We start from the raw sequence: 13,091 nt of genomic DNA, 5'->3' as shown, positions 1-13,091 counted from the left end.
TTTGAAGGGGTTCATTTATATATTATTAGATGGTTCTTTATATATTTTTAGATCTATAGTGTTGTACACTTCTATGGAACAATTTTCAAAAATTCATTATCTGAACTTCAGCTTGATTTAAACCAAACAACTAGGGTACGACAACTCCACTTGCTTAACGCAACACAACAGCAACAGACTGCCCAAGTGACACAGTTGTGTTGACCATTTCATAGTTTCAGCGGTCAAATCAAATTCAAGATTTTGCTGAACCCTGAAAATATTTGTAACATAAAAAGATTATGATTGTTAGAATTCTCAGTAACATAAAACATAAGCCAAGAAGTCGCTAAAATGCACAATAAATTGTAGATTTGTCTCATTTCGATGGTGTTCAATCCTTTAGTGCAGTTCATAAGGTATGTTGTATTTACTACAGAATGATATAGGGCTGTCATTATGTCAGAAGTTTTGTTTTTTTTAATTTTTTTTTTCTAGCATAGTCTGGGCGATTCCGCATACTTCATTGACTACTTTATTTCTGTAATTTGAAAAGTAATGAGTTGATTCAAAAGTACTGTTTTGCTAGCTTTCCAAGCTTTGAATTACATTTTAGCTGGAGACTAAGCTCTTACCAATTTCTAGGTCATATTATACCTCATGGTTTGATTCTGCTTTCCATGGAACCAGTTTCTCTTGGAACAGTTCAAAATGGCAGTTGATTCTATTGAAGTTCCTTTTCATTATGCTTTCTTAGTATTTGCAATATGTATGATATTCAACCGCCTTTATTTAGTGTACTTTTACAGGCAGCAGTCAAAAATACCCATAAGAACGTAGGCAAAGGAGGAATTGAAACTTTCGAACAAACAAACTTTAATGAAGGTATGACACAAAACTGAGTTGGATTTTTCTATTTCAAAGGATATTTATATAGCATGACAGTGAGTAATTTAGTCCTTTCTCAAGATATTTTTTTCAGGTTTCAAATTGGCAGTTTGATAAAATTAAAGCTAATCTTGAATGCTGGTGATTTAGTTTCATTTTGAGAGAAGCTATTTAAAAGTAATTCTGAATCATCTATATCATGCAGTTTATTGGTTGTATGGATCTGCGAATGTTTGAAAAAAATAACTAAATTTGCGGGATAGCTCATTCACTAAAAAGCACAACTCATATTTGCCCATAGAAGACCCTTGATTGGCTTGTAACAATCACTCGCATAATCATGTGTGAAGTACTTTAGTAGATACATGTACAAGCTATATAATCTACTTAGTAATGGGTTGACACTTTGGTTTTTATATATGAGGGTTAATCACAAATACTCAAGCTTTTGCGAGTATCCGACATGACTGTTTTGTTTTAACCCTACATTTGAGAGTGGTCATGACGTGGACACATCATAGCCACATAGCCATATCCATGCATTGCAAAGTGAAACTGAAAGTTTATGTGAGTGATCATTACAAGCCCCCTTGTTCTGCACATCGCCAAGACTACTATCTAATGTTGCTCATGACTCCACTATTATACAATTTATATGTGGCTTATTTTATGTATTTATAGTTACACTCTATATTTTGTTGGATTATTATTAGATGAGAACTCAAAATTTCCTTTTTAAAAATGAAAACAAAAATTATACTTCATCATGTATCTTTTTTAAAAAATATGTATGCGTAAAGAATGTAACTTCTCTGAGCTTTCATAGTATTTCATGATTATTTAGTAGTAGAAAGACATTCATTTGTAGGAATCTGAAAATTGATTGCACAGCCCTCCCTCATGTCATAATGGCATGTTTATATTTGTAGTGGACTGGATTTGTATAATTTGTCTTCTATGTTTCTCTTTGTTACCTTTATTGGTATATAGAATTGATTATCTGGTCATTAATCTTTTGGAAGAAGTTATGAAGACATGAAGTTTATAAATCTTTAAATAGTCAATATTATCTAACTTATTATGAACTGAAATGTTAATGTATTCCTTATACTTGTGTGCATGTAAATATACGATGTTACATCAGGTTTGTACCTATACTTGTACAGTGTAGAGAGAAAGAGACTACACATAGAGAGAGAGAGAGAGAGAGAGAGAGAGAGAGAGAGAGAGAGAGTGAGAGAGAGAGCGAGCAAGAGAGATAGACTGGACAGGAAAAAATGTACAATATATACTACAAGACATTTAGTTTAACAATAACAATAACAACTATAAATTATGGGATTCTTGAATAGCATTTTTGTGCTTTGTGTGTTGCCTATATTATAATAAATATTGAGAGAAATATGTGAATATCATAAATGGCCACTGATGGCAAAGATTTAGATGTATATAGAATTTGGGCAATATTTTGTCCCATATAAAACAATTGCAATACAAGTCCGTAACCAGTTTGAGCAGCTTCTCTTTCATTTTATTTGTCTGTCGATGGTGTTGAATATGGATGGTGAAAGTGAAACAAAAGTGGTTGAATCATCACAATTCCACTTGTAATTGTTCTATTTTATAAGCTGCGATGGTGAATGGGGGAGACAGAGAGAGAGAAAGAGAGAGAGAGAGAGAGAGAGAGAGAGGGGGGGGGGGGGGAGGGGGGGACAAAAGGGTTAGTAAACCCTAACACAAGAGATCCATTTACTGTAGCAAAGAAATCGTGGAGATGTTATCAGAGGTATGAATGTATTATGTTCTTGACTTCTAAATAATAAATTGCTGAAAGGAAAGGCAGCAGAAAAAAGCCCTCATAAGTCCATATATACTATCAAAACATGGCTATCCAGGCAAGAAAAGAGGTTCTGAATGTGGAGTGAAGGCAATTTACAGGGAATGACACATAAGAACATGCTGTAAGTAATCATTTAAATATGGTCTGAAAGTTGCCGTCACATAATTGAAGGTACGCATGTGTTTTCATATCAAAATTATATTTTGACTTTCAAAGTGCCCCTTAATTCCAAAATATTGTCATTGTGTGGAGTTTGTACAGCCCCTTGCCCTGAATATTTAAACCTACTACTATGATGAATTAAGTATTATTTTAATGATTTCTTGTCCAACTTTATTTTGTTGGCACTGAGGTCATTCACACAGTTTACATCTGTTCACCATAAATATCCAAATACCAATTCCAATCGATGTTCGATCAAATCATTACTCGTAATCGTGGAAGAATGTGATCGCTATCGGTAAAGTAACAATCGAACGGATCATATCGCATATTCAAGAAGAGAGGGGTGGAAGCAGAAGGTAAGAAAGCAATTTTTTCTTCTTAACATGAGCATGTGAACACTGAATAAGATGAAAAAACATTCTTGCATATGAATGGTTTTATTTCTGACAGTACCCGCACTGGTAATTCAATGCAAAATTAAAGTTCAAGAATCTAAATGAATAGCCGTTTAGTTTGCTCTTCCGCAGATCGATGCGATGGGTGAGATGGCAGTGCTAGACATTGGTTCTTGCCAACCCGGCCCGATCGGCTAGCGCCTAGGTTAGGTACCGTAGTGGCTAGTGTGCACGCTCTACGTCTAGATCTACTGAAGACGAGTTGGAAGATAAAATCGAGTTAACTTAGATGATCTTGCATTACCATCTGAAACTTCTGAAGTTGTAGTCAGCGGGGCAAAATAGCAGTCTTTATTAGACCCTAGACCTAGACTTGTTAAATTTCCGAAAACCCAACAGTCAACACCCTAAGTAAAAGTAAAAAAGTAAAATCTAGATCTAAGTTAGGTCTAGATCTATGTCTGGCTTGGCCTTCGGGAAATTTGTCAACCTTCCACATACACAGACGGTTATTTCTATCTATCCAGCGCCAGGGGGAATTAATCAGCAATTTTCAAAAGTTGTTTGTTTGTTAAACAACTCTACGAAGCAGACGGATGTTTCTGTCCACAGCCTACACAGTGGATGATGATATTAGAAGTCCTTAAAGGAATCGTTTAACAATGTTAAATCTGAGATGCACGGCCCTACGTTTCAGTGTCTGTGATGTGTGATATGGTCTAGGCCTAGATCTAAGTCTAAGTAATATTGAAGCCCTATAAAAGTGACTGGTTTTACCATAGTCATAGATCTACTCATTTTTTCCCAATAGACTGTAGATCTAGCCTAGTGACTTAGCCAGGGAAACGCAAACTTTCAGAAATTCATAATTTTCTTATTTTTTATGATTTCTTTCAAAATTTCGCCAATTTGATTTCTTAATTTTTCAGCTTAAATGTACTTTGCTTCAGAGACAGAATTCTGTATCAAGTGCTAGATCTATATAAATCCAGATTTATTATTATTTTTGAGTGTTGCCTTGCTCACACTCTTGCCTAAATGCTATCTAAAACCATCCTTGTAAACACTTCAAGGCTCTTGACTTTATTTTTGGAAAATAATAAATTTGAATATTCTCTATATAAGGCTTCCAAGTAGTACAATAAATTAGTGTATTTAATATCTTGTTTTTGTATTGCTCAGTCATCCAGGAACTTTAACTATCGATATCAATAGCCATATTTACTGTGGTAAGTCAATTTTTTTTATTTTGCTAGTATAGTTGTCTTCATATGGCTTTGTTTGAGTGTGATACAAGAACATATTGCACTCACTATGACAATATTGGACTTGTCTTCGACTCGTCTAATGTTGTCATAGCTCGAGCAATATATTCTTGTATCTGCACACCCAATGCCAGCCAATATTATATGAATATTCTATCAAAGGTTCATCAGAGATATGCTTCACTGTACATCAAAATGTTCCGCTTCTTGGAGACAAATAAGGCTATATATAGCATCCACTGAATAAGAGACTAGCAACTTGCTCAAGGGATGTGACCTCAAAACACAGCATGTAAATATTTCCATTTTAGTTCTGAACTGTTCAAGGGACTGAGGTTCACAAGTGGCAGATTATCTAAAGGTCATCTCTCTCTCTCCCCCCTTTGACCTCTATGAATGCCAAATACAGAACAAAATCTGTAGGTCCATAGAGAAATCTAGCAACTACATTGTAGCCTGGCTGCCTGCCTGCACTGAGGTTTTATAAGTTATAATGGGATGACGATGTTGTACAGGGCAGTTGGTTTGGCTTAATCAAACTAAGTGTATTTCTCTTTGGTGTTTCTACTTGCTGACATTCTAATTATGCGTGGGCATGAATTTGAACAAGGACATACAGATTAATACAATTGGGTTGTGCAGAGGTGGAAATTAGTTGTCACTCGTTATATTAATTGGTATTGTGTGCTTAATTCAGCTGGCAATCTGCCATCGAGGTGAGTGCACGTGCTTGTGATTATAATTGTATTATATTGCATTTTGATGAATTTCCTTTGACAACTGGTGTCATGCCCCTAAGATTTCTTAAATGTATACATATACCATATCAACATGTTGAATCCATTATAATTCTTTATTCCTGTATCCTTGAATGCAGTGAACACTTGTTACAGGGTGAATAATGTAAAAACTATTTCCATTTTTTCTTTTTCTTTTTCTTCATCATCTTGCTGTCTCTCCCACATCATATACGAGAAAGGGAGAGATATGAAATGGAGGGGGAAATGTGAATAACCAAAAAGTAAAGTACAGTGAGTGTATGGTTGAACCAGATATGTAAATAGCAAATAAAAAAAGATAAATGTCTATTTATTTTCCCTTTTTTGTTGTTGGTTGAAATGATAGATCATAGATGTGATTAATGTTTCATAACATTGATTAGTATCATCTAGAAATGAAGAAAGTTTACTGAAAAATATAAATGTCACCAGCACTACTGGTATGTGTGCATAATAATATGACAAAATGCGAAAGGTATTTGGGAAAGTATCAATGCAAACAGTAGGAATAATGAAGTTGATGCTGCATAAAGATTAATTACAGTCTATTCATTCAGTATTTCAATGTTGACACAGCTTTTTAGAACAAGTATGCAGAGATAACAATGTTGTCAATTCATATTGTGGATTCATTTGTTTGTCAGATTACTGGATATGGCTTGGAGCAAATATTGGACATATAACATGACTTTCAAATGAATTCTTCTGCTGGAAATGTGTTTGCAAAGTATACATAAATTTACAAATCATATAAAATAACAAATAGAGGAAACAATGGGTGCAATATTGTAATGAGTTAGGAGATTTTTCTAAATCATTCACCACATTTTTACATTGACATGGATGATGGACATGCAGTGGTCTTTGAATATTATTATACTATGACTATAGATTGATTTATTTTTGTATTTTTCTATACTCATCTGTTACCTCCTTTGGAAAATAATTATTTTAATTCATTCTTCTTATCTAGAAAGTACATTCATCCTATTTCAAAGAATAATTTAGTATCCTTCTTGTAGATTATGTTAATGAGGTTGCAGATGTGAAGAGGTTGTCAAAATAATTTAATCTTTGGCCAAGCACAGCAATTGACATAGTCAATCATTATCTTGACTTCAAAATGTGGTCAGTGAGCTAGCTGGATTCAGATGCCTAGATTTCCATAGTAACACAAATCTCAGAGGCTGAAAATTGAGCCTTTGGGAGATAATGTCTTTATACCCTAGTACAAATATACATGTACTTTTTAATACAATTCTTATACAGTATGCATGATGTACATTTACATGTAGCTTTCTGTTCATTTATGGTGAACCATTGGAAAGTGAGTACATTTGTCATGAACTTATTTCTTAATCATAACTGAGGTTTAATTCAACCAAATATTATACTTTCCCATGGTTTTGATACAATATAAAAGTACATGTACACACAGTAGTATTTAAGATTTTAAGATTGAGCAGATGAGATTGGTAGGCAACTTGGTAGATGGATGATGATTAGGAAAGATTTATTGGAAGATGAGTAGAGTAATGAGAAGAGTGTTGTAGATTGATATTATGTAGAGATGGCTGGAAGAGAGAGGAATGAAAGAAGGATAGAAACAGACTTTGGGAACATGATCACCTTAATCTATTGATGATAAAGATAGAGAAAGAGAGATTTATTGGAAGAGGAGTAGAGAAATGAGAAGAGTACTGTAGATGGATATTATGTAGAGATGGCTGGAAGAGAGAGGAATGAAAGTCCAGGGTGAGCAACTAATAAAGGGAAATACATAGACTTGGGGGAACATGATCACCTTAATCTATTGATGATAAAGATAGAGAAAGAGAGATTTATTGGAAGAGGAGAGGAATGAGAAGAGTGCTGTAAATGGTTAGTATGTAGAGATGGCTGGAAGAGAGAGGAATGAAAGTCCAGGGTGAGCAACTAATAAAGGGGAAATACATAGACTTGGGGAACATGATCACCTTAATCTATTGATGATAAAGATAGAGAAAGAGAGATTTATTGGAAGAGGAGTAGGGGAGGGAGTATACAAAGGTTAAATATTTCATTTTGACTTTGCTTTCTTTTATTCAATCTTATTTTATTTACCTTGTTCTTCAAAGAATTCATGTTCTGATGAAAGCATCAAGATTTGTGTGTATTTCTCTTCGCCCTTTAGAAGATCAAACAACTATTGCACTATAGAGACAACATAGATGATGATGATCAAACACACTGATATTTTCACATAAAGAACACATCCCTTATAAAAAAAAAAAGAACCATGGTTACCATGGTGGATGGTAATTTGGATTAAAAAAACATGGTTACCGTGGATTTTTTTAATAAGGGATGTCTTCGCTACAATTATAGCAAAGCATCAAGGCCATGGTGTGATTGAAGCTGATTATAAATGTCAGTGATGATTAAATTGCAATTGACGTGTTTAGTATAGCATCACTTCATCTAATGTATAGTGCCAAATAGGTTCAATCATTGATGCCTTAATTTCACCATGCTCTTGTGTTCACTGCATACTGAGTAATGAAATGATAATCATCCATGAATAATGTCAACAAACATCATCATAGTAACCAAAAATTCATTATTTCATCTTGGCTATATAGTATATACAGGTTGCCATTAAGAGGATCATATTGGATGCTGGAATTAAATGTAATTTGGTACTGTACTTGCTGATTGTGTATGATGCAATTATAAAGATTGATAAGTATTGTACATGTACATCTACATGTAAGTCTTTGTTCATCTTTAATGCAATACAACATTTGTGTTGATTGGTTTGTAATGCCATCATGTTCCCACTATTGTTTTGATATTTCTAAGTGACATTAAATTCCCTCCGTGAATATATGATGTTCAATACGGTTTTGTTCACTCTTTTCTAGTAGATAATTAGCTCATCTAATTTTAATGGGATTTAATTTTAGAGAAAGTGTAGGACATTATGGATGTATTATCATAGGTGAGGTGCATATCAAGTTATAGATTGAATCAGCCTGAGTGATTGGGTTTTATGTGTTTGTGCTTTATCACAATGCTCTTCATTTAAACAGTGAGATAGTCCCACAAAATGGCAATATTAATAAAAATGTTTTTCAAAAATTGAAATTTGTACATATTCATGAACATTTTGCAAATGTGAAAAAAGTGCATATGAAAAGTGATAATTAAAAAAAAGAGGCAATTACTCTTTGAAATAACATCTTAAAGATAAATTAGTTGTTGGAACTATTTAAGTGTCCCCCCCCCCCCCCCCATTAAAGTATACATTACTTTTCTTCTTTCGATTATACCTCAGTTGAAAGTGTCTGTAAGCATATTCAATGTCTTGACAATAAAACAAATATATATGCATATTTCCATATTTTTCATTTGTTTTCTTTTACACAGAACCTCATATCCACCATTTGTTACTCGAAGTCCATACCAAATAAGATTTTGGAAAATGAATCGGCGCGCCACCCTCCAAGTAGAAAACATAAACATGCCTCAACGGTCCAGTTTCTTTGATCTGTCCGCACGGCACCCTCATGAGATGGGGAAAAGTTTCTTGGCGCTGGGATGCGCTCCAAGCGACCATGATATTGAAGAATACAAAGCCAAACATACCGTGGAGTATGAGAACACTTACTGTATGGAGCCTAAAAATAGGTGAGTTTATGGAGAGAGGAATGTCTTGATTAACTAAGTGAAATGTGCTTGCTACTACAGTGTGCATAAGGGGGGGGTGGAGTGTTTATTCTGTTTTGCAGGGCATTACAAAAATATCCCTTTCAGAAGACAACAGAATTGTTTAAAGAAACATATTAACATACAAAAAATATTTTTCAAAAGAGGCACACACCTTGATTCTTTGATATCTTAAGAATTAAGTTGACAGCATTTGGAACAGTGTTCAAACCTCCATTTAATGGGAATTTAAATTTAGTTGATTATCATATGGTCCCCTATTGGAATAACAGGATAAAAGTTTGGGAGTCATTCTCAATTTTATGGCATTACTTTCCTTTTGGCCCCTATTCATGTCAAGGCCTGTGTTTGAGTGTTAACAGTCAATACTCATTACTATTCATGTGCTACACTCTTGGTCATACAACTCGTGTAACTATTCCTCTTGATTGGTCAGCAGATTTGTTGCAGGGAGGGTTGAGCCAATCATGAAAGAGGTTCTAGAGAAGCATCTAGAGAAAGTGAGCTATGAACCTACGCTGTGTAGCGATCTATCCAAGACCATCGTATCAGAGATCAAACTCCAAGTCAAGGAACTTGACTTTGAGAGATACAAGGTAAGAGTTCATAGTAGTGTTATCATGGAACGTGGGCCATGGGGGTAATTATCCTAGCTTGGGATATTTGTCAGGAGTTTGTATTTGCCATAGGGGGTAGTTGATTGGGTTGTATATGTCCAAGAGGGTAATGATCACTAGGAATAGTTGTCCAAGAAAGCGATGATCCTGGGAGTGGTAGATGCCCTGTTACATGATGTAAAGAAAAATGTTTTAACATCTACATTAGATGTAACAACACATCAAGTCTTCTTGAATATATTGCAAATATGTTTATTAAGTATTTCTCTATTTTGTACCATATACTGTATGTACAAGTCATGTATTGTACCAAAAAAATGTGTATAATTGGATAGATAATTCTGTAGAACCCAATTTTCATATCGAGATAATCATGAACAAGTCAATATGATTAAATCAGAGGTTAGAGGTCATGATATTATAAGCCTCATTTAATCTCAATATTTTAGCCATGAACTTTAAACTTGGTACTACCATGTTGATACATAAAGCGAAATGTGAACAACCAAAACAGATCTTGGGGTAGGCTAAGTAGCTGTAAGGACAAACATCACAAAGACAAAGGTCATTAGTGATATTGATGAGTTTTGGGTCTCTTACATGCATCACAGTCTCATTAATACCTTTAATGGATGTAAATCATCTATTATGCAGCATTAGAGGAAGGGAGGTACAGTAAGCTGAGTTTGGAGACGAGTCGTATGATGAATGATTGTAATAAATAACAGTTTTGGAAAATATACAATATATATGTACCGTAGTAGAAATTGGTAATAATGAATTCATTGAATGTAGGTGGAGGCATATTGGAGACACGGTTGCATTCATCTCATTTTATCCTTTCTCTCTCCTGCTCTATCTCACTCTTGCTTTTTTCAATCTGTCATTTAAATCTCTTCATTTTTTCTAAATATTCATTATGTTTATTCCATTCCATTCAATTATTTTTACCCTATAATCCTGAAACTAATGCTTTGACATTACTGGGACGCAATTCATTCCAGTGACGTGTTAATTCCTTTTTATATTCTTACTGCCTACCCCAAATGAAGGGTGTAAATTGCAAGGTTTTTTACCAATATGAAGGAGATATCTGCTTGCACCCCTGCATTAGACATTTGAGGAATAAACTCATCTTTTTTTCTATCCTACATGCAGATCATCTGCTTGGTTGATATCGGTGAGAAGCGAGACCAAGACATCCACATGGGAAGCCGTTGCCTATGGGATGACCAACGGGACACCTTTGCTTCAACTACCTATGAGAATCACTCCCTCTTCGCTGCAGCCATTGTCTTTGCCGTCTATTTTGAATGACTGCCGGGCCCTATTAAGCTGCCAATTAGTGAGCCAGTGCTACACAGGAAACCACTGGACAGGCAAGCAAAGTGGGCTTTAATTAGGTGTAAATATCCTTTTGATGGGATGGCTAACCGACCTGCTACTAATGAAATTTGATTAGATTTCTTGTGCCTTCATACACATACTGGAAAGCCTTGGGTGACTATTTATTTAATTTGTGAACCAAACAAAAAGTGTTGGAAAATATGACATGCATGACCGTGTGTCAACATACTGAAAGTGTAAATGGATTTCCCTTGTTCTGTCTGTCTACATGCTTTCTCTAGTATTGCTTTTTCTATACTTATCTGGAAAGTTATGTCCAGCTTGATAATTTTCTTGAACTATCTAGCTTAAATTATTGACCACTAACACTATGAATTGCCTTTATGAGAAGTTTTCTTCTGAATATAGAGTCCTAGACCACTATATCATAGATACATACCATATCTGATTTTAAACACAGTTTCTGCAAATGGTTACATTCATTTTCTTTTTCAGGAGGGCTCTAACAAGAAATCTGCATTGTTTTAATCTGTTATATTTTAAAATTCTTTAAATACCATACCACTTTGATTAAATTTGAATTTTCAAGTTGTTTTTAAGACTCTCTGTGATGTACAATACAAGTCTTTTAGTTTGTGTGAGTCCATTTTTTCCCTAGAGGTTTGCTATGACAAAAAGGAGATAATCAAATTTCATGTAGATTTTTATATTGTAATTACAAAAGACTGCTTTATCACTTTTTCTTTCAATGTATGCCAAAACATTCTTGCCAGTCATAGGTATGTCTTCATTTTAAGAACAGGAAACATAAAACTCAAGTTTGTCTTTTTATTACTATATTTAGCAATCATAGATGCAATAGTGTGTTACTTATATCAATTTGTTTTATCTTCTTTTCTACGGGTCACTTTCGATCAGAAGTATTGTTTGGACTTTTATTCAGCAATTTATGGGATTATTTTTCATTCTGCCTCCGGCCACCAACAGTGGTGCCTGGAGGCATTACATGTATGTCTTGGGTTGTCTGTTCCGCTTTTTCATTATCACAATTTCTCAAGAACCGTTTGAGTTATGAGTTTCAATAAGTGTATTTATCACCATAGCAAGATGATCTGATAAGAATTCGGGATTAGTATGTTATAATCAGATCATCTTGCTCCATAGAGGTCAATTTATGAATTAAAGGTTCTAGCCTCGTTATTGCGATATCACAAGAACCACTCAAGTTATGAACTTCAAACTTTAAGAAATTGGTAATGATGAATAAACAGAATGTAGGTTGATGTATGATCGAGATGCAGTCACAGTATCTTGTTCTTTGTTAGCATGTGGTGAACTCAAGGGGATGCAATAGTGTGCATACTTATTTAGAATATACAGTGAAAATTAAAAATTAAAATACACATTTTGAAAAAATATCCTTCAAATTTATAATTTCAAGATAGCTGCATGACTTTTCTTATGAAATTATGGGTGAGGGTCTAGTCACTCGGATGGCACTTAGAGTATTGACAATATTTTATACCTGAGTGAGCACTTGCTAATTAAAAAAAAAACTCTTGAAAATTGGTTTGCGCAACAAATGTTTCAGCCTTGGAGTGAATCAAAGTGCAAATCGGGCAGTTATCACATGTGCTCTATTAAAGCCCCACTACACAAGTGATAGCTACTTGCGCCCTCTACATAGCAAACAATGCCTAATCGGTCCCCTAGCTGTGCATTTCAAAGAGAATCTACCCTACCTGTCACAAGACCCCAAAACAAGGTGTTGCAAAGTGAATTAAAAATTTAGCAAAAAATATTTTCAATACTTAAAGTGCCAACTGATTGAATAGATCTTCGCCCATAACTTCAGAAATCTTGCAGATATCATGATATTCAAATTTTGTAAGATATTTTCAAAGTGTGTACTCTTTTTTTTTTATACGCACTGTAGAAGTCTTTGTTGTAAAGGTTTACTTTTTTGTTTGTTTTATTTATTTGTTTCAACCAGTTTTGCCAAATATTCATACCATCAATCAGTGCACTATTCTTAAGATGCAATAGTGTGTTTAGATCTTAGTCCGTATCCACAACAAAGTATATACAACTCACAATGCACAATATAA

At 34.4% G+C, this 13,091-nt stretch overlaps 1 protein-coding gene across 1 annotated transcript; it reads left to right on the top strand.

Annotated features, from left to right (window-relative positions):
* The first annotated feature begins 4,950 nt into the window (after positions 1-4,950).
* Positions 4,951-13,062, top strand: LOC579924 (tctex1 domain-containing protein 1). Its single transcript, XM_011678964.2, has 4 exons — positions 4,951-5,248; positions 8,720-8,980; positions 9,459-9,615; positions 10,795-13,062. Exons 2-4 carry the CDS (start codon positions 8,775-8,777, stop codon positions 10,951-10,953), a joined length of 522 nt encoding a protein of 173 aa, XP_011677266.1. The 5' UTR covers positions 4,951-5,248; positions 8,720-8,774; the 3' UTR covers positions 10,954-13,062.
* Positions 13,063-13,091: the final 29 nt, after the last annotated feature.

Source organism: Strongylocentrotus purpuratus, unplaced genomic scaffold (assembly GCF_000002235.5).
Source record: "Strongylocentrotus purpuratus isolate Spur 01 unplaced genomic scaffold, Spur_5.0 spur5_scaffold_3, whole genome shotgun sequence".
Lineage (NCBI taxonomy): Eukaryota > Metazoa > Echinodermata > Echinoidea > Camarodonta > Strongylocentrotidae > Strongylocentrotus > Strongylocentrotus purpuratus.
The sequence above is the reverse complement of the archived record's forward strand: the minus strand, read 5'-3'. Positions and strand labels throughout refer to the sequence as shown.